The following is a 21,895-nucleotide window of genomic DNA, read 5'->3' as shown; positions in this document are numbered from 1 at the left end:
CCCAACCCTTCCTCATCCCCCCTCCTGCCTCCCTTCCCTAAATCCCAAACCCTGGAGCCCTGCCTTAAGCCAAGGTGAATCCTAATCCCTGGATCCTGAGCCCGGGCTGGGGGGAGCTCAGTGACCCAGATCTGTCCCTGCAGGCCCGGGGTGATGAGCCAGGAGTGGCTCCCCAGGCTCTGGCAGCTCCAAGGTTTTCCATGGAATGGGCTGGAAGGAGCAAATCTTCCACAGCTCCAACCCCTCCCTGTGCTGGAGCAGCTGGGGAAGAGGGGAATGGTTTGGGTTTCATCTGGGGGAGAAAGGACAAGGATTTTGGTTTAATTCAGTGATTTCAGGGCTTGGGGATGGAGAAGGAAACATTCCCTGGGAACAGCTGGAACAGCAGCAAGGGTAGAAGGAGCAGCAGCTCACGGGAATTTCCCTGTCAAGGACCCTCTCTGGGACCCTCCTGAGCATCTTCAGACTCCAGGGATGGGAATTGTCACCACTTCAGCCCCTGGAAGCAGCACAGCCTGATCTCCCCGAGGCAGGAATCCACATTCCCTCTCCACCAACCAGCAGGAAACTCAGACAAATCCTTTCAATACATATATATATATTTCCCAAAACCTGCCCTTCACCAGCTTCCCTGGAAATACAAACCCAGGGCACTTCCCAAGCCTCACATTTCCAACAAGGCTCTACAAATTTGGGGGGAAAAAAAACCCCAACCAATCCCTTTATTCAGCTCTGCCCTTCGATCCCATTCGGAAAACCTCCCGGCATGCGGATGCCAACACCTCCACAGCCATTCCCAGGGAGAATTCCCCCCCCCTCCAAGGAAGGAACCCCCACCTCCAGCCCCAGGGCCACCCTTCCCAGCCAGCAGCTCCCCCCAGCTGCTCCCTGATCCCTGATTAGCTGTTGGAGCGGGATCAGGGAAGCGCTGCCGGAGCCGAAGGGGATTTACAGGGTTTCCCAGGAAATCCTTGAGTACACACGAGTCTCCAGTGGCTGAGATTAAGAGTAAATACATTTACTGCTGGCTTTTTAAAGGAGGGCTCTCCTCCTTGAGAGCCAAAAGGAGGGAATTACAGGGATTTCCCTGCTCTGGGGCGGATCCCGGGATGGGCTGGGGGCAGGGGAAGGTCACCACAGGTTCATGGAGCTGCAGCAGCAGCCAAGTCCAACAGAACCAGCACAGGGAAGGGAGAAATTGGGCAAACCCTTGGCAGGGACCCCGAAAATCCCCAAAATCCCAGTGCCCATGGAAGGGGGAGGCGAGAGGCAGGATCTGGGAATGGCTGGGAATCACATCTGCAAGGTGGGATATGGAAGGAAAGAGAGGGGACAAGGGACAAGGTGGTGGAGCTGCTGCATCAGCAGGCAAAGAATTCCCCAAGGAAATTCCCAGGATGCTGCTGCTGGGAATGGCTCTCCCTCCAACAAAGGAATAAATGTGAATAAAGGGGTATAAAGAGGGGAAAAGGCTTCCCACTGCCAGAGGGCAGGGATAGATGGGATTTTGGGAAGGAATTCCTCCCTGTGAGAGTGGGAAGGGGCTGGGATAGAATTCCCAGAGAAGCTGTGGCTGCTCCTGGATCCCTGGAAGTGTCCAAGGCCAGGTTGGAGCAACCTGGGCTAGTGGAAGGTGTCCCTGCCCGTGGCAGGGGGTGGCACTGGGTGATTTTAAGGTCTCTTCCAACCCAAACCATCCCAGGAATCATTCTGTGATTACAACAAAGATCTTTCCCCACCTTTCCTGCTTTTCCCTCCCCAGGACACTCCTCCAGCCTCCAGCAACCAGACAAAAGCAATTCCATAGCTCCAGTTCGGCCAGAGCCAGCTCAGATGGGACAACCACATGAATTCCCAGCAGGATCACCCCCTGGGAGCGATGGGGCATCCACTGACCTGGCTGGAAGCTGCTCCTGAGAATTTTTAGTGATATAAAGCCACAGGAAAAGAAAATCCCAACACTAAGGAAATCCATCCATGCAGTGAACAATGTTTTTTACTGAAACATCACATTCCAGGCACTAGGAATGTCTGGTCCTGTCAGGAGCCTGATTCCAGGCTTCCAGCCTGCTCCCAGGAAGGAGGAAAACCCTGAGCCAAGAGCCAGTTTTCCAGCAAACAAACCCCAAAGCTCAACTCATGTTCTGGCCCCTCCAACTGCAGCAGCTCCTGAGCCAGACCTGCATCCCTGGGAAAACACCCCCAGGAGCCACAGCAGCTGCTCCTCATCCCTGAGACACCTGGGAAAGGCAAACAGGGAGGGAAATGTGCCCTGGGAATCCTCCACACCTGCTGGAACAGGGTTTGTGTCCCCACTGCCAGTTTAAAGGACAAAAACCCCACAAGCCATAAAATCAGTGTCACTCAACACCATTTTTCCCAGGATGGAGGTTTAAACACCAGCTACTCCTCTGGTGTGGACAGAAATGCTGTTAAATTAAACAGAAATACCCTTAAATTAAACAGAAATACCCTTAAATTAAACAGAAACACTCTTAAATTAAATATAAACATTCTTAAATTAAATATAAATACTGTCAAGGGCTGTGAGCATCATCTACCCAGGCAGGCACTTGGAATTCCCACTTGGAATAACTATCACAGGAGCTTTTCCAGCCACACTGGACCCACAGACCCTGCATCCCTGTATCCCTAAAACCCCCAAACCAACACACACAGCAGCTTGTGACAAACAATTTGCACAGATTAAAGCCCCGGGGGGATTTCTCTGCACCATAAGAGCAATAGCCAGGCTCGAGCTTGTTAATTAAAAAGACAAAAAGCCCCTCTAATGTCCCCGTTAAATTGGATTATGGACATTAAAAATAAATCCGTGGTCGTTGGTAACAAAAAGCCATTTTTTCCCCCGTGTGGACGAGGTTCCTGCGGATTTTTAGCCGGCAGAGGGGGCAGGAAGGGCTGCACTGAGAGCCCAGCAAAGCCCAGGCTCAACCTCAGGCTTTGCTGCAAACCCAGCTATAAAATCCCAATTTCCCCTCCCACGCTGCTGTTGGCCCAAGAACCCTCATTTTATCCTTGTTCCCTCCTCTGTTCCAAACCAACATTAAAATTTTACCCTGATTTTTTTTTTTTTTTAACTAATCCAAGTGTTAAAACCAGCCAGATCCCGGGGCTGGGCTTCCCACAAGGAGCTGCTCTCCTTAGTAAATTCAGGGACACCAGGTGGGAACAGCAATGCTGAAGAATCAGCTTTTTTTATTTTTTTTAAGCTTCAGGTTTATTCTTTTTTTTCCCCTGACCAGCTCTAAGTTAAAAAAAAGTCTCCTGCAGCCTCAAATCAGGCAGAGAAAAAAATCAGAGCAAATGAGTTCTGAGCGAGGGAGTCTCCTGTGTCCTGAGTCTGGAGGTAGGAAAGCTCCAAGGACGTGAGAACTGGTTCAGGGGACAGGGGAACCAGGAGGATTCTGGATGTTTTTTCCTGCAGAAAACTCCTGGTGCTTCAAAACAGCAGCTCTGGGAAGGGAGGGGAGCGGGGGTGTGATGAGTTTGCCCGTTCTCTGCCCAGCCCTGGCAAGGGGGGTGGTCATGGGGGGGTCCCTTGGGATCAGAAATGGAGCAGATGCCACCAGGAGCTGGAGCAGGGACAAGGAGCCAGGGCAGCATTCCCGGTGCTCCTGCTTGCCAGCTGCCATCCCAGGGCATCCAGAGGGTGTCCCTGATCCCAGGGATGCTGGCACTGCTCCCTGGGACACCGGGAATGTCCCCTCCCTGTGCTGGGGGGTGAGGGGACAGGTGAGACCCGGGAGTGTTCCCTGCAGCACGACCCAAAGCCTTCTGTGATTCCAGGATTCCAACCTGCATTTCCCTTCCCATCACAACCACAGCATTTCCCTGAGGGACACCTGCTCCTTCCTCCTCCCTCTCTACTTTTATCCTCCTCCAGCTCCATTCCAGGGACCTTCTGCACCTTCTCAGGTGCAGAGGGACACCTGAGCCCCCAGGACCCCCCTGTCACACTCCATGGGCACATCCATCCATCAGCAGGAGCAAAGCAGCCCTGGACACAGTGGGATGAGGAATCTGTGCCCCATCCAGCTCCTGTCCTGCCCCACCCCCGGAGCAGCCCCAGCCACAACAGGTTTGGATTTCAGCTTCCTCCGTGTAAACAGTGACTCCCCCTTCCTGCTCCTGCTTCCTCCGGGCAGATAACATTGTCTGCCTCTGGAAAACAAGTTATCCTTGTCCCCCGTGGGAACAGGGATCCCTCTGGCACGGTGGCAGTGATGCCACCACCCTCCCCTGCAAAGGGGACCTGAGGGACCCCATGGCCACCCCAGCAAGGTGTGTCACAACCCCCTTGTCCCCAGTCCCTCTCCAGCTCTCCTGGAGCCCCTTCAGGCCCTGGAAGGGGCTCTCAGGTCTCCCTGGATCCTTCTCTTCTCCAGGTGAACCCCCCCAGCTCTCCCAGCCTGGCTCCAGAGCAGAGGGGCTCCAGCTCCAGAAGGATGGTCTGTAAGGACACAAGCAGGGATTGATGTCCCTGAGTTCCTTTCCTGTGGAATAGCACCATCCAAGCAAGGCTGCATTTTGTTCATGGTGATGGGGCTCGAGCCATTCCTGCTGAGCAGAATAAATGGACATTTTCCATGTGTTCTCCTCTCCTCTCCTTGGACTGAATCCTGAAGGCCAGCTTGGAGCAACCTGGGATAGTTGAAGGTGTCCCTGCCCATGGCAGGGGGTGGAATGAAATGAGCTTTAAGGTCCCTTCCAACCCAAACCATTCCAGGACTCCCTGATTCTCCCGTTGCCATGGTTTGGGGAGCGAATCCTCCCCTTCCCGAGGCTCAGCCGGAGCCTCCGCGCTCTCCTTCGCCCACTCCCCGGGGATATTTCTGGCACAAACCCCTCGTGGTGCCAGGGAGACGCCGCTTCCCAGGGGCTGAGGAGCCAGGATTTGGGATCCAGGCAGCGCAGGGTGGGAGGACAGGCTTGGAGAGGACGGAGGAACAAAACACAGCCGAGCTCCGTCTTCCCAACCCACACATCCCCTTCTCGGCTCCACGGATCCCTGAGGAACCGGGATTTCTGCTGCACGGGGAGGGACATATGGGATGCAGTGTCACAGATTCTGGGGAGCTCTGCTGAGCACAACAGAGGGCAAAAAGCAGGAAAAGACTCCAAAAGTGTGGTAGCAAACCCGAGCGCGAGCGGCTCCGCGGTATCTGGGTTACCTTCATTATGCTCAGCTAAATCCGGCTGCCAATTAATTAGAGGGCTGCTGATTTCCAAGGAAAATTAGTTTATTCTTAATGAGCTAATCAGCCCCTATTTAAAAAAAAATAATGAAATTATTAGCTGCTACAAAGGCTCGTGCTGCCACTCGACACGGAGAGCCCAGGTCTGCTCCAGAGGGTGGATTTTACCAGGATTTCCCTTCGGAACAGGTTGCAAACGGCACCTCTGCTTTTGTCCCAAGTTTGCCAGGAAAAAAAGGGTAATTTGCTGGCAATATTGGGTTGTTCCTGAGGATTTAGGATCGGGAGCAAGCGGAGTGAGGATGGGCATCCCCCCAGCTGGGGCCGGGGGAGCAGGGATGGGGCGGGAGCGCTCCGGGGGCTCACACAAAGCTCCTGCTTCCCCGAATATTAATGAGCCTCAAGCTGTGCTGAGCAATTAAAGCCCTGATTATAATTTCTTCCATCTGTAGCTGAGTCGACTCCAGAAATTAAAGAGGAATTCAGGAGAGGTGGGAATGTTATGCAGGGAAAGTGTCTGAGAGGAATGACGGGGTGTGGAGGGGCTGGGAGGGATGTGCTCCTCCACCCCTCTGGCTCTGCCAGCTCCCCCTCCCAGCTGGCATTCCTGTGGATTTGGCACTGGATTGTGCTGTCCAGGAGCCTGAAGGACACCCAGCTGCTCCCACGTGTGCTGTGGCCAAGGGATGTGGGGAAGGTGCATCTCTAAGGGGAGGGAGTGCAGCTCATCCGTGCCAAAAATGCTCCTGAGGAGGAATGTCTGGGAGCACCCACGGCCCCTCCTGCAGCCCAGGAGCCCAGGGGTGGGATGTGGGGTCCAGCTTGGAGCTGCAGGTCCACAGGCTGGAGCAGCATCGGGAAGCAGCAGCATCAGAGTGACCTTGGTACCCCCAGAGCAGTGCCAAGGGTCAAAGAATCCTGGAATCCTGGAATAGTTTGGGTTGGAATGACCTTAAAGATTGTTCAGTTCCAATCCCCTGTCATGGGCACCTTCCCATTATCTCAGTTTACTCCAGCCTGGCCTTGGACACTTCCAGAGATGGGGCAGCCACAGTTTCTCTGGGAAATCCTTTCCAAGGCCTCCCCACCCTCCCAGGGAAAAATCTCCCTTTTATCTAATTTAATAAACTCTCTTTCAGTTCAAAGCCATCCCTTCTATCCAAGGTAACACTAATTCCGTGTTCAAGGTCCCTCTCCCTCCTGGAGCTTCTGGGATGAGCTCTGGGGCAAGAACACCGAGCGTGTCCCGCTGGAGCATCAGCTGGATTTATGGGAGTGGAAAATTGCACGAGGAAGAGAAGTGTGGATCCCGTGGGATCACGGGAAGGGCTGGGGGGAGTCTTGGCTGGAGAAGGAAAAGCACAACAAAAGGAGGAGAAGGATGTGCTGGAGGCAGGATTAGGGCTCCACAGGGACTTTCTGGGATCTGTGTGGGTGAAACACCAGGATCACAAACCCAGCTGGCACCTGGCATTGCCACGGGACAGGGCAGAGACGTTCCCAGGGCCAAACGCCCCGAGAGATGCCAAAAGCACTTCAACAGGTGTCTCATCTCTTCCTCAAGAAAACCCCAAATTCACTGAGGCAGCGGGAAATCCTCCCATCCCACCCAGGAAAACCCCAGGAGAGAGCAGCAGAGACTTTGAGGAGGGATAGAGATGGGGATGGAGAAGGGGATGGAGATGATGGAGATGGGGGTGGAGATGGAGAAGGCAATGGAGATGGGGATGTGGGGATGGGGATGGAGATAGGGATGGGGATAGAGATGGATGGGGATGGACATGGGGATGGGAATGGGAATGGAGATAGAGATGGGGATGGACATGGGGATGGAAATGGAGATGGGGATAGGGATGGAGAAGGAGATGGAGATGGAGATGGAGATGGAGACAGAGATGGGGAGAGAGACAGAGATGGGGATGGAGATGGGGATCAGGATAGGGATGGACATGGAGATGGAGAGGGAAATGGGAACGGGGATGGAGAGATGGAGATGGAGATGGAGATGGGGACGGAAATGGAGATGGGGATGGGGATGGGGATGGAGATGGAGATGGGGATGGGGATGGGGATGGGGATGGGGATGGGGATAGGGATGGGGACAGAGCAGCTGCAGGTGGGAGTGCCCCGCAGGGCCCGTGCTGACCTGCTCGAGGGGGATGACGAGGAAGGAGCCGCCGCCGGCGCTCTCGGTGACGATGGCGAGGAACCGGGCGTTGACGGCGCAGAAGTGGTTGTCGTGCACGTTCTTGGTGATGGGCACGCCGTCGAAGCAGTGCTCCCGGCTCGCCACCTTCCCGTACACGTTCCGGAACTTGGAGCTGCGGTACTGCGGGCGCCATGACATCTGGGGGAACACGGCGGGATCAGCATTCCCAAAATCCCTCCCCCGGCTCCGATCCCGCTCGTTTTCCCACTCCCGAGCCGTGCCGCCGTGGGGGGGTTACCTGGCGAGGTTTGGCCGACGTGGCACCCCCGGAAAATCTCAAATGTCCCCCCCCGGTGCCAGGGAGGGCTCACAAAAGGCATGGAAAGCCCCTGTGCTGCTGCAGAATTCCAGCTGCTCTCCTCTGGAGCGGGCTCTGCCCGGCTGGGACGCGGCGCTGCCGCTCCGTGTGCACACGACAAAGGAATTACGGCTCCTAAGGCGATGGCTCGGAAATGGATTGGCCTGGAACCACGTGGGAGCGGGAATGGGGGCAGGATGGGAGCACTCAGGCAGGAGGGAGCCTCAGGGAGCCGGGATGTGCCACGTTCAGCTGCCTCAGCTTGTTTGGAACAGGGCTGCCCATGGGGGCTGACCTGGAAAACCAGGGATCCACCAGGGATCCCAAGAGCCTGATCCTGGCAGAGCAGGGATCCTAAGGACACACCAACTGATCCCGGTGGACCAAGAATCCCAAGAAGCCACCAGCTGATCCGGGTGGATCAGGGATCCCAAGGATCAATCAGCTGATTCAGATGGGTCAGGGATCCCAAGGGTCAATCAGCTGGTTCAGATGGGTCAGGGATCCTAAGGATCAACCAGCTGATCCAGGTAAATCAGGGATTCCAAGAATCCACCAGATCATCCTGTCAAACCAGGGATCCTAAGGGCACACCAGCTAATCCTGGTAGATGAGGGATCCCAAGGATCCACCAGCTGATCGTGATGGACCAAGAATCCCAAGAAGCCACGAGCTGGTCCCGTCAAAGCAGGGATCCCAAGGACACACCAGCTGACCCTGGTGGAGCAGGGACCTCCTGGCTGTGGGGCAAAAGGGACAGTGAGGAGCAGCAGAAGGTCTCAGGGTCTGGGCTGGGAGAGACCTCAAAACTCATCCCAATCCAACACCTTCCACCAGCCCCGGCTGCTCCAAGCCCCGTCCAACCCAGCCTTGAAATCCTTGAGGATTTAACCCAAAAAGGAGAGCAGAGAGACTGGTTTGGGCTGGAGACCTTTCTGCTCTGAAAAAATGCAGCCCGAGGTCCAAGCAAGCACTGGGAATCTTTTCCAAACTGATCCCAGCAGTCGGAGCCAGGCAGGGCCAGGAAAACCCCCCGACCATGGCCTGGGGACAGGCAGGAGCTTCACTAAACCTGACACTTCCCTCTGACTGATGAGTTTTCAAATTGAAACTGGGCTTTTTTATAACATTCCAAAAGCACAAAAACATGTTTTTGTATGTTTGAAGCTCTTGATTTTCTCCCCTATCCCGGGATTTTAATTTTACTCTTATTTCTCCCACCTCTGCTTCCAACCTTTGGCAAAACCAGCCTCAAATTCCACCAAAAAGCCCATTTGCTCAATCCTTTCCTCCCCAAAATTTCCAGGTGCCTCACAGAACATCCCCCAGGCACCTCCATGGAAACCCTCCTGCCATGAGGGGGTTTTGGGAACCATCCCTCCTGTTCACACCTCCAGGTGCTGCTGGGATCTGTCCACCCCGGGCTGCCCAAATCCCTCTCCCTCTGGAGCCCCCTGGGCTGCAGGAGGCATTTCCTACAAATAAACACCTCGAAGGATATTCTGGTTGGGAAGCAAATCCCCATTTTCTCACTGCAATATCCCATGTGAGTGTTTCCATGGGTGATGCTTCCGTTCTGGATGGATGAAAACTTCGAGTTCCCAAGCAGATTCCAGCTTTATTTTTCCTTTCATTTTATTCTTTATTCCACTTATTTTTTTTCCTCTGTATCCACCAAAACCTTCCCTCCAAAGAGAGCAGACAGACACATCTCATGGTGCTTCCAAGGATCCAGGGGATGGGGGAAGCAGCAGGATCCCTTTGGTTTCTGCTGGCAGCCCATGGCTCTGACATGGAAAGATCTTCCCGTCATCCAGCTGCTCCCAAAGGACGTGGAAAGGCCACCAGGTGACCTCAGGGCTGCCAGGAAGAAGAAAGCCAACAAAAATCCAACGGGCCAAAGGTGATGCTCCAACCTTGTGCTGCAAACTTGGCTGCTGACGGGCTGCACTTGGGAATTCTTCCCAGCAAAATCCATGGATTCACAGGCAACGCCACCTTGCACTGGTGCAGGTTGCTCAGAAAAGCTGCTCCATCCCTGGAATGTTCCAGGCCAGGTTGGAAAGGACTTGGAGGAAGCTGGGCTAGTGGAAGGTGTCCCTGCCTGTGGCAGGAGGTTGAACAAGAAGAGCTTTAATGTCCCTCCCAAGCCAAACCATTCCAGGATTCCATGATTTACGATGGAAAATCATTGAAAATCAGCCCAATTTTCTATCCAGGAGGATGAAATCTCTCATCCTGAATCCTCTACCATCCAGGGGATAGTCCCAAATGGGACATGGTTTGTTATTCCCTTATTTATTTTCCCCCCACGTGCTGCTCCTCCGCATCCCTCACTCCCTGGGGTTTCCTGGCTCGGAGTGGGTGCGCTGGAATTCCGGGCTGGACAAACATCCTATTTCCTGGCCCGGCCAGGGAAGGCTTTTGAAGGCAAGGAGGGGCTGGAGAGGAGGGGGGCTGTGGGATCTTTGGACATTGTCAGGACACGGCCCCACATTCCCGCCCGGATCCGAGCACGACCCAGGTGGTGCCAGGAAGGAAAAGAGCCCCTTCCCCAAAGGAATGAGACAAAGAGGGAGAGGAAAGGCTGGAAACAGTGATCCCACACTGGCCCCACTGCCTGGTGCTTCCTCCAAGGGGACCTTTGGATGTGGAGCCCAAACCTCCTCCTGCTGGGAGAGGTGGCCATGACCCACCGTGGTGACAATGACACGGCCAAGGACACATAAAAACCTTGAACACCCCCAAAACCTCAAGAGAAACGTTGCATTTCCTGCCTTCCCCTGGGATTTAAACCCTGAGCAGCAGCTGAGCAGCACTTCCAGCTCCTGGGATGTTTTTCCCAGATTTCTTTGCCTTTTTCTCCTCACTTACGAATCGTTTGACCTGAATTTTGTTGGGTCAGAACCTCTTGTTTTCATTGCAAGTTATTTCCCCTCCCTGAACATCCTTGATACTGTTCTGGAAATGGATAAAAGAAAACGGTGGGGGGAATTCAGGGATTCTTTGAGCCCCCACCCACCACCAGGAGGAAATTTGGGAAGATGGAAGATTCTGGAAGACAAAAAAAGTCCTGCTAGATTCAATCCTGGGTGCTGCACCTTCCACGGAGCCACAGACACCCCTGGAGTCCAGGCTTGGATGAAAATCCCAGCTCCCATCCCTGTTCTGCCTGCCCCATCCAGCACTTCTGGAAGCACATCCCAAGCATTTGCACTCCCACAACATCCAATTTTTATGAATCTCACTTTTTGAGTCATTCCCTGCGTTCTGCTGACGTTAATGGGGCGTTTTTGTTCCTCCATCCCCTCGCTCCCAGTGACTCAGAGGCATTAAAAAAAAAAAAAAAAAAGAAAAAGGATTATTGATTTCTCGGAGTCATTTCCATCCATCTCCAGGATCAGCCACCGTTTCCAAGGTTCCTTCAAGCTCGGCATTATTCTTGGACTTGGCTGTTTCCTCTCGTTGCAAAACTCCTCCCTCGTTCTGGGCCGAGCAGAACTCGCAGGGAAAATGAGAATATTACAAAGGCCTTGAAGGGAGGCAGGAAAATCAATCACATCCCCAGCCAGGACGTTCCCCATCGGCACCAAACTCATGGAACGAGGAGCAACCGAGGAATTTTCTGGGGTTTTAAGGCTCATTGCAATGTTTCAGTTGTTTAAGTGCTTGAGGGGGAGAATGTGCCCAAAAATCCCGGGTTGGAAGGTGGAAAACTCTTTGGGAACAGGAGTTTGAGCAGCAAACAGACAGACTGGGAAGCCCTGAGTAGGAATATAGGGCAGAGCAGAGCATCCCTTCCCTGTTCCCTCCTTTCCCTGCCGCTCCAGCATCCCTGGGGAGGGGCAGAGGGAGCCCGGGGAGGGGAGGGCAGGGCCAGGCAGCGCTGCCATCCCTCTGCAAACAAAGGAACAAAGCAGCTCTTTGAGGTTTCATAATCGGGGAGAGGAGATCTGTGCCCAGGCCAGGGCACATCCATCCTTCCTGGAGCAAAAATCCGGCGTGGAAGGAGAAAGGTGGAGCACCAGGGATGGTTCCTGGGCTGTTCCTCATGGCCCTGCAGGGGGGAAAAGCCCCCGTGTGCCAGGCAAGGAGCACCCCCAGCCCCTCTGCAGAATTCCTGCAGAATTCCTTCCATATCTGACTCTGTCCCTGCTCCACTGGGAAAGCAGAGGTGGGAGAGGATGGCCAGCAGCGATGGAGGGTGGTTATCCAGGGATTTCCCACATGGAAAAGGCAGTGACACCGAGGAGCAGCCACAGCTTGGACCAGGGAAAGGCTCTTTTCCCCATCTATCCCAGGAGCTGCAAGATTCCATCACACCCCACAGGAGCAAGAAGTGGAGGTGTCAGCAGGGGAGGATGAGGAGCAGAACATCCCTGAGGCTGCAGGGAGGGCAGAGCTGCTCCTGCTGCTGGCAGGGGGGGAATAAAGTCTTCAAGAGGGGGGTCAGGCCTGGTTTTACAGCTGGAGGAGAAATTTCATTAAAAATACAATCAAAACCCTTCTGATCCTGCAGGTTTTTCTCCAGGATGAGGGACTGGAACCCACCCCCAGCCCCACAGGGGCCACAGTGATCTGAGCCCAGCACACACACAGATCCCCCAGGGAGAGCTCTGCCCTCGTCCCTTGGGAACAGCACTTCCATTTGCCTGGAAAAAAACAGAAAAGCAGCCCGGCAGCAAACACTCAGCCCCTCTTTGGAGGCTTTTGGAGCTGTTGGCAGCTCCAGCTTTGCTGACCAGCAGCAGCAGGGCTCGGCTCTTGTCTCAATGTGTTCCGTTTTTAAAAGCATCTTTTCAAGCCTCGGGAGCCTTGGCAACAGCAGGAGGGGGGGGAGAGCCCGTGCAGGGAGCTCTGGGCACAGAGGAACGGGCAGTGCCCCAGCCCAGCAGGCTGTAATCCCCCCAAAATCTGGACAGCCTCTATATATAGCCCCGATTAATCTGCCTCGATCGCCAGAGCTTTCAGAGAAATTAATTTCTGCTTTCACCTGCATTTCGGGGGGTGAAAATCGCCCCCCCTCCCCAGCCCTTTCTCCTCGGCACTGTGTCCCCCCCTCCCAGCAGCGTGGCAGGGGGGTGGCACCTCCAGCAGCTCTTTCGGGGTCGCCACGATGGCACATCCCAACATCCCGTGGCCCGGGAGAGGTTTTTAATGGGAACCCGGAGCTCCTGCACCGTGACTGTCTGACTCCCTGCTCTGCCCGTGGTTATGGTTGACTAGCAAAAAAAAAAAAAAAAAAAAAGAAAAAAAGAAAAAAAAAAAAAAGAAAAAAGAAAGAAAGGTATTTGCATGAAAAAAAATGCGTTGGGAAAAGGAAATCCAACACTCATTATTTTGCCTCGAAAATCTGGGCCTTTCAGGAGGCGCTCCAGGAGACAGAGCCTTTCCAAAATCACATTATTCCCTTTTTTTTCCTTGCCTCCCTCCTGGCACGGACCGAGGTTCTGACAAACATTCCCCATCTGGGGCTTTGCAGAGAAACTCAAGGCACGGTTTTGTACGAAGAAAACCAAAAAGGACCGAAAGCCACCCCCTTCCTGCCCCTGTGCCCCCTGTGCCCCCCGCGCACGGGGCTGTTTTCCCTCTCTCCGGAGCCCCTGCGCATCCCTGGCAGCCGCTGGGCAGAAGTTATTTTCCATCAGAAAGGTCAGGAGTGCTCCAGTTTGACATTTCAAGTATCAATTGGTCATTAAAGGCAACGAAGTGTTTAACAACTGGGCGAAAACAAGCGCTGTTTTTCCGGAGATGGATTCGCTGGGAGGGAGCAGGGGGTGCCCGAGCCCTGTGCCCTTGCCCGGGGACACCCTCAGCTCCCTCATGCAGAGAGCAGGGGAGAAAACGTTAAAATAGCTCATCGGGGCTTATTTTAGAGGAAAAACTCACCCCCAGACTCGCTGCTGTGCCCCAACCCTGAACACGCTCCACATTCCAGGGCAGGGCCACCATGCCAAGGTCCCTGCGAGGTGGGCACAGCCCTGCCCCGATCCCCTGCTCCCGGGGGGCATCAGCTCGGGGGGCTTTAGGAGCCTCACGGATTAAACCCTTTCCCAAAGGACGTGGTAAATATTGGCCATGGATTTTTTTGGGCGAGCCCGGGTCCCACAAGAACCAGAGGCTGAGCCTGGGCTGGGACGAGCAGGGCTGTGCCCGGAGCGCTGGCAAAGAGCAAAAGGCTGTCCCCGCAATCAGGGAGCCCCTGCAAAGCCACATCCCAGCCACAAAGCCAAGATTTATATTTTTTTTCCCCTCTGAGGGGGGAAAAGCAGGAGCTGGAGCTGGCAGAGCCTGAGGCAGGACAGAGCGGCATCACCTCCAAACGGCATCACCCAAAAACGGCATCACCCGAAAACGGCATCACCCCTAAACAGCGCCACCCGAAACAGCATCACCCCAAACTGCATCACCCCAGAACAGCCTCAGCCCGGACACGTCCTGCCCGGGCTGCCCTGGACACACGGGCTGTGCTCGGCGATGCCCGGGTAGCAAAGCAGGGATGTGGGATTCCTGCCGCTGGAATCCAGCCCCTAAAGCCAAGCTCGGAACGAACCAGCTATATTTTGATAAGAGAGAGCCAGCGCTGCCAAAAATTAGTCATCAAATGCTTATTGTTCCATGCACGTTAGATTAGAGCCAAACAAACGCCGATTTTAATCTCCCCGGCCCCTCTAATGCTCTGATGCTTCTCAATTCAACCTTGAAAACGCCTTTTGTTCCCATTAATGGCTTTCACACTAACGAGGCGCTCCCGAAGATCGAACCTTCGGGCCCATCAGGTCCTTCATTCCCATGCCAAGAGAGCGGCACACGCGGGGCTCCCCTAAACCGGGTTTAAAGCCCGACCCAGCCTTGCCGCGGGGCCGGGGCTTCATCCTACGGACCGAGCCTGAGCGGGGGGAATTAAAAGTGGTTCCTCTCGGTGCCAAGGGACTCTGAGAGCAGGGCTGGCCCCTGCTCTCAGAGTCCCTTGGCACCGAGAGGAACCACTCTGGCTCGCCCTGCTGTCTGTCCCAGCCTTATTAAGACACTCACCAGGCTGCCGTGTTTGCTCCCCAGCACGTTTGACTTGTGCAGGTCCCTCATTTGACTCGACAAGAGCTCTGTGCAGAGAGGGGGGAAAGCAAAAACATTCAATTCACCGCTCCCCCCTCCCCCGGCAGGCCGAGAGAAAACACACCAACACCCTCCAGAGGTGGGGAGGGAAAGAAAGGAGTCGAATCCCACCGGGATTTTCCCTGCAGGAGCCGAGCAGGAGGCTGAGTCCCCACCCCGAGAACAAAGTAATCCACACAAATAACGCCTTCCAATTACCAGGGTGGGATATTGGGAAGGAATTTTGGGCTGGGAGGGCCTGGCACAGGTTGCCCACCAGAGGAGATGTGGCTGCTCCTGCATCCCCTGGAAGTGTCCAAGGCCAGGTTGGATGAACTTGGAGCCCACCCGGGACAAGTCGAAGGTGTCCTTGCCCGTGGCAGGGGGTTGGAACTGGATAATATTTAAGGTCCCTTTCACCCAAACCACTCTGGAATCCCAGGAGGTCATTTCTGCTCCGGAGAGCATCGATGATGGAAGTATTTACCTCCAAGGCCCATTACCTGACTCTCACACAATTAACTGCTCGTTAACCTGCCGGGCAGGTGTAAAACAACATCTCTCCTTCTGGGAGCAGCCCGGGGTGTAAAACAACCTCCCTCCCTCTCTCAGGTTTGCCGTGAGTCAGCTCCTCTGGGCGCTGCCATGGAGAAAACTCCTCAGCTGGAGCGTTTGCAGAGGTTTCTGTTCTGGAATTTGTGCTTCTCCGCAAGAAGCCTCGGCTTGACCTTTGAGGAACGGGTGGTTTGTGTGAAATCCGGCACGGGCTGATGGACAGGGACTGTTCAGGTGTTCCCGGGAGCAGGCAGGGATGGCAGGCAGAGCCCTGGGCTGGCAACGTGCTGCTGCACCTCAGGGACGGGGATCAGAGCCCCAAAACCGTGTCCTGGTGGCCTGAGAAGGTCACAGGGACTGGGGGAACAAGGATTTTCGTAGTTGCACAAGGTCAGTTCAGGGTTAGACACTGACCACTAAAAATATGATTATTTATGAGCCAAAACTTGCCCATCCCACTGCAGATGACTTGGACAATGAGGGATAAAGCTCCCCATTAGGGCTCCCTGCAAGCATTGTGGTTTGGATGGCTCTGAGTTATGGCTCTGAGATAACATCAGTGGTGTTGGGACCTCCTCCAGCTCCCAGAGCTCCTCCAGCTCCCAGAGCTCCTCCAGCTCCCAAAGCTCCTCCAGCTCCCAGACCTGCTCCAGCTCCCAGAACTCCTCCAGCTCCCAGACCTCCTCCAGCTCCCAGACCTCCTCCAGCTCTCAGATTTCACCCATTTCCCAGACCGCCTCCAGCTACCAAAGCTCCTCGAGCTCCCAGACCTCCTCCATTTCCCAGACTCCTCCATCTCCCAGAGCTCCTCCAGCTCCCAGAGCTCCTCCAGTTCCCAAAGCTCCTCCAGCTCCCAGAGCTCCTCCAGCTCCCAGAGCCCCTCGATCTCCCAGAGCTCCTCCATTTCCCACCACCACCGGAGCACAGAGGCTCCGAGGATGGAGATGGAGCCAGCTCTGCTTCCCCCCAGAACAAAGAGTCTTCTCCTTGGGAAGAAGCTTCTTTTCCTGGTCCTGGCCCAGGTTTGACCTCCAGACCCTCAGAGCTGCCGAGCAATTGCATCATTTTGGCTTTATTGGCCCCGGGGCACCGTGCCCGTGACCGTCCCTGCCGGATGATGCCACATCCCTGTGGCAGGATAAGGTGCCAGCAGCCCCCTGTTCCCTTGGGGAGGGGAGAGGTGGCTCAGCCATGCAGGGAGAGGGTTTTCCTGCTCCCATCTCACCCCACTCCAGCTCCCTTTTCCCACGGGCGTGGTGCTGGAGCGCCTGTCCCGGGGCTCGTGCGTGTTCCCACCGCTGATGTCACACCACAGACCCCATTCCCACCATCCCCACATGTCCCCACAGCCCTCAGAGCAGGGAAGGGTCACTCTGGAGACCCAAATCCCACGGGAAGCAGCAAAACTCCTCGTTTCCTCCTTATGGATGCATCTGGCTGATGGCACAAACAGCTGGAGCAGCAGAGGGAAGCTGAGGGAGCGGCTCCAGCTCTGCACCCACCACAGGAAACACCTTCAGGCTCCAATAAACACCGGAATAAAGGCACTGAGAGGGGCCTCAAGGAAAGAGACCGTTCCTACAAAACACTGTCACATTCCCAGCCCCTCCATCCAGGCACAGCTGGGCTTCCCAGCAGTGATCCCACAGCACAGGGAGCCCCAAGGTGGGATTTTGAGGTGGGATTTTTGGCAAACACCTTCACTTCGGGAAAGCCACTTGTCCCTCAGTGCACAGACAAGGAGAAGATGCAGAGGCAGTTTGGGAAGAGCAGTTGGCTTTCCAAATATTCCGGATTAATCCCATTAGCACGGTCAGAACAAAGGACAAAAGACAGATGAATGTTTCCGAAGCGATTTCTGCCAGCTGAGTTTGTTCCAGCCTGGAAGAAAGCGACTGGGATTTCCCTGGAGTTCAACTTTTCAAGGATTTCTTCTTCCTAGAGACTCCTGACAGCCTGGGAAGGGCCTCTCCTCTTCCCAAGCCAGTGGGAAAAAGGCACCAAGCAAGGCCAGATGTCTCCTCCCCATCCCTTCTCGACCACGGGGCTGCTTCCCAGGCACTTCCCATGTCCCACAGACACCATGGACTGCCTGGAATGGCACAAAACCAGTCCTGGCACTCACAGAGCCCCATTTTGGACCATTTTTCCCTCCAGGAAACCTTCTGGGAGAGGCAAATCAAACCTCTCCTGGGTCTGTGTGCTGAGAAGAAACTCAAATCTCATTCTCATCAATGAACCCTGTAAACAAGCACAGTTTTCCTCCCACTCTCTTTCCCAGCTCCTTCCCAGCCTGGGAAGCCAGAGGAAACATCCTGATGGAGCACAAAGCGTTTCTGGCCCCTGGAGCTGCCCTGGGTCACTGGCCACAGGATTTCACCCTCCTCCAGCTTCTTGGAATAACGTTTCCTTGAGGGGAAAAAAACCCCCTACATACTTTTTCTCAACTTGAAGGGGGTTTTAGGGAAGTCTGAGAGGGGGAAAAGTCTCTTTTCCCATCTTGAAACAAACGTGTGACCGAGCCAGAGGCTCATCCATGAGAGTTATTTCATATCCCATCACACGTCGTTGGCTCCACTGTGTTTTTCCAGCCAGGATCCGGCAGTTTGAAGTAGAATAAATGGGACTGTTTGTATTCCAAGAGAACACCTCCAGTGGGAGAATGCCATCAACCCAACCCCTCTGGAAGTCACCTGCTCTTTAGCTGGGAAGAGGGGAAAAGCCTCAGGTGGGGTAAGAAAGGGCTGGAGAAAGGGAGGAATAAATTCCTTGGGGAGATGCTGGGTGGGTGAGGGTAAAAAAATTGGGAAAAAAAGCCTGCTGGGAGCACTCTCATTGCTCCTTTTGGGATAGCCTGAAAAAAACCCCTTCCAAGCCCCAGCTTTGCGTGGGACATGATCCACAGAACCTTATTTATCCTGGCAAACAAGATAGCAAGCAGGGAATAGTCCTTGAGGGAACAGCACTCCCTCACTCGCTGTTTTCCACCCAAAACACTCAAAATGTTCCTGGGAATGAGCACCCTGGGGTGCTCCAGAGAGCATGGGAGGGCATCCCACAGGAGGTTCCTTTCCCATCCCAGCCTGTCGTTCCCGGACAGCTTCACAAACCCACCGGGGGGTTTTGGAAGCTCATCCCAGCTGGGGGGCAAAAGTTTTCCAAGAGAGATGAAGCGAAGAGAAAGAACAAAAAGAAATAAACAGCAGAAGAAGCAAAACAAACATTATCCAGTAAATATTCCAGGCTCCAGGACCCCGTTTCCTGGCCAGAGTGAGGAAGTGCCAGAGCTGGGGTGGGTGGAGGTCACAGGGCGGGCGGGTCGGGATGAGGGAGGCACTGACCCCCCTGTGCCAGCCCACCCCATGCCCTCCAGGGAGCTGGAGCCAGGACAAGCCCTGCCTTGTGCTCCAGCTCCTGGGATAAGGGAAACATCCACAGAAACCAAATGGAGCCTTGTTATTCCAGCACAAAGAGCTCCGGGAGCCGGCGGAGGAGCGGCCGCGATGTCCCCCCCTGCCCCGGGATGTGCCTCAAATCCAGCCTTTTCCCTGTTTTTCCTTGTGTTTTAGCTCTGGAATTGGGGTTTTTCTCACTTTATATGAGAGCAGCACGGGCAGCTCTCTTTGCCAGAGGTTGGAGTGATCCCAGCCAGAGCTGTGACTCCTTGGGAAGGGCCAGAGCGTCCCACAGGCTGAGCCCGTACGGGATGCTCGGCCGTGGTCAACCTTCCTGCAGAGGATCCCTGCAGAGGATTCCTGCTTTTTGCTCATTTGCTCAAAGGAGTCAGCATTTCCACAAGGACTGAGTATTCCATGGATCTGATGAACAGAGGTTTTTTGGGGATACAAGGTCAAATTTTGGGAGGAGCAGAGCTGTGGCAGCTGCTGCACCGCTCCCGATAACAAGTGCTCTCCTGGCTGTGGTGCCAGAGGAATCCGGGATTTTTGGGAGGGGGATTTTTGGGAGGGGGGCTGTGGATGGCAGACCCCCACCTTGGGCAGGGCACCCCATCCCTGGGCCATTGCCATCCCTCTCCAGCCCCCTGGGATCCCTCGGGGTGGGGTCTCACCTGCCCTGCTCTGCTCCGCGGGCTGGGCGGGTGCTCCGGACACCCCGGGATGGACGTGGAGCTCAGGGAATCGTGGGCACTCCTGGAGCCTGGAACAAAAGGGAGACCCTCTGTTTACAGCAGCACCTCTGCCACCTGCCCCAAGCCCCAACAGGGACAAACCCTGCTCCTCGGGGTCACCAATGTGGTGTGCAGCCACCAGTGCCAGGGATAACGATCCCGGTGGGATTAGGATTAGCTCCTGCCCCCCACTGTCATTCCCAGCCTCCAGAGGCTCTGGGAGCTGGCAGCAGGCACAGGGGTGACCCCAGCACAGCCATGGGATCCCAAGCAGCACAGCCACATTCCTGGTGCTGCTGGCATGGAGGGGGCAGGATTATGGCCCCATCCCTCTGGAGCTTCCCTGGGCACACGGCACAGAGGCCCTTGTTCTCTGGGAATTTAGAGCAGCCATTGTCCTGTGGGACAGCAGGGATGCTCCAGGGAGAAGGGCTGGGCTGGCCATGGCTGCACAGGGACCCTCATCCAGGAATCACAAATGGATCAGGCTTTGCCAACAGCTCCAGCACCCAACATCCCAGGAATCCCAGAATCCCAGAATGGTTTGGGTTGGAAAGGACCTTAAAGCCCATCCATGTCCATGGGCAGGGACACCTTCCACTATCCCAGGTTGCTCCAAGCCCTGTCCAGCCTGGCATTGGACACTTCCAGGGCCATCAGCCCTTTACATCATTCCCATTCCCAAAACAGCAGGAACTCTGTGACAATGATCCACGTTTCTGGCACCTCCCTGTCCCAAACACACCCATGGGCACGTCCCCATCACGGCCCCACAGCTCCCCTGGCTGCACCACAGGGATTTTGGGCTGGAGCACAGCTATTCCCAACCCTCCCGTGCAGGAGGTGGGAGAGGATTTTTCCATAAGGCCCAACAGCTTGTTGGAGGGATTTGCACAGCAGGTGGAAGAAACCACCACTCTGGGAGGGGAAAATCCAGGTCTGAATCCCGTTGGGATGACGGGGGATGAGGTTGGCACCCAGCCAGGGAGGGCAGTGCCTTGCACACAGACCTGAGCTTCCTGGTCTTGTATCCATGCTTTCCTTGAGCATGGAACAGGTTGGGAATTCCCTGGTTTTGGTGCAGGGAGGTGGTTGTAATCCTTCCCTGCTCCAGGATTCCATGTTTCCCATCCCACGGGATCCCTGCTGTGCTGCACACCACAGCAGGACCCCGGGTTGAGCTCAGATCCGGGGGGTTTATCCCGATTTCTCTGCTCTCTGCAGCTCCAACCACACCTTGGCAGCTCTGGCACAGCCTCTCCCAGGGCAGTTTTGCTCCCAGAGCTTTTCCAGAGACACTGGAGCTCCACAGCCCGACCCTGGCTCTGCCAACAGCTCTGCCAGGAACAAAGGAGAGCGGGATTTCTGGGAGCTGAGCTTGGCACCGCTCCCCTCCCGGCCAGGGGACGCTGGGATTCCCAGATTTTGGGGGGGACAGAGCAGCTGGCTCCATCCTGCCACGTTTGGGTAATTGCCACTGACTCAGAGATAGGAATCCGGGATTGGGAGCCGGGAATGAATTGGACTATTCATCATCGGATAAAATTGCCATGAAAAGGAGCAGGGGGGGCGGGGGTGACCCCTCCTTGCAGGGGATGAATTACAGGCCCTGCTGGCCACAGCCAGGCCCCATTAACACACCCCATTAATGCTGCTTTGAATCCCAATTAAAACTCATTAAAGAGCCCCCGGCCAGACAAGTTGCCTTTGAGGAGGAATATTCCTTGAAAACAGGGAGCTGCCATTTTTAGACTCAAAGCAGCCCCTTATCCTCGTCCCAACCCCCAGCAATCCCCCCAAAGCTGCAGCACTACCCTGCTGGAGACAAGGGGGCTTGTTCTCCATGAACAACCCACCACTGACTGCCTTGTTCCATCCTCATCCAGCTGGGAGGCAACACGACCTCCTTGGCTCTTCCCAGCTGTGGCACCAGCACAGCTCCAGGACTTGCAGCCAGCACAGGGGCTGCAAAGCAGCTCCTCCAGAGCAGCCCCCAGCCCTGCTCACACCCCCCAGCCCACCTTGGGGGCACAGCCACTGCATTTTACACCATCACTTGATTTTACACCATCACTTGATTTTACACCATCACTTGATTTTACACCATCACTTGATTTTACACATTCACTTAATTTTACACGATCACTTCCATTTTGCACCATCACTTCTGTTTTACACCATTATTTCTCTATGATCAGTCTCTGCCTGGGCAGCCCAAACGAGTGGGGCTTTTCCAACTGCCACGTCACTGAGTCCCAACTAAAAATATATGGATTTCAAGGCCTAACGAGGCAGAAAACTTCTCCCTCTCCCACTGGGAAGAGCACCTGCCCATGGTCACACAAGGCCACTGTCCCAGGTTGCTCCAAGCCCCATCCAACCTGGCCTTGGAC

The 21,895-nt window shown here is 55.0% G+C and overlaps 1 protein-coding gene across 2 annotated transcripts in view; it reads right to left on the bottom strand.

Annotated features, from left to right (window-relative positions):
- Positions 1-21,895, bottom strand: part of CORO2B (coronin 2B) — a 39,484-nt gene that overhangs the window by 13,119 nt on the left and 4,470 nt on the right. The window contains exons 2-4 of one of the 2 annotated variants that reach the window (XM_051796897.1): positions 19,443-19,531; positions 14,759-14,826; positions 7,363-7,563 (exon numbers count right to left, since the gene is read on the bottom strand). In XM_051796897.1, the coding sequence (XP_051652857.1) occupies positions 7,363-7,563; positions 14,759-14,809 (252 nt within the window). In that variant the 5' untranslated portion in view covers positions 14,810-14,826; positions 19,443-19,531. Of the gene's footprint in view, positions 1-7,362; positions 7,564-10,971; positions 10,994-14,758; positions 14,827-19,442; positions 19,532-21,895 lie in introns of those variants that run through there. The other variant, XM_051796896.1, reaches the window with a different exon arrangement.

This window comes from Manacus candei, unplaced genomic scaffold, assembly GCF_025592945.1.
Source record: "Manacus candei isolate 608988 ecotype Guabito, Panama unplaced genomic scaffold, ASM2559294v1 h1tg000046l, whole genome shotgun sequence".
Taxonomy (NCBI): domain Eukaryota; kingdom Metazoa; phylum Chordata; class Aves; order Passeriformes; family Pipridae; genus Manacus; species Manacus candei.
The sequence above is the reverse complement of the archived record's forward strand: the minus strand, read 5'-3'. Positions and strand labels throughout refer to the sequence as shown.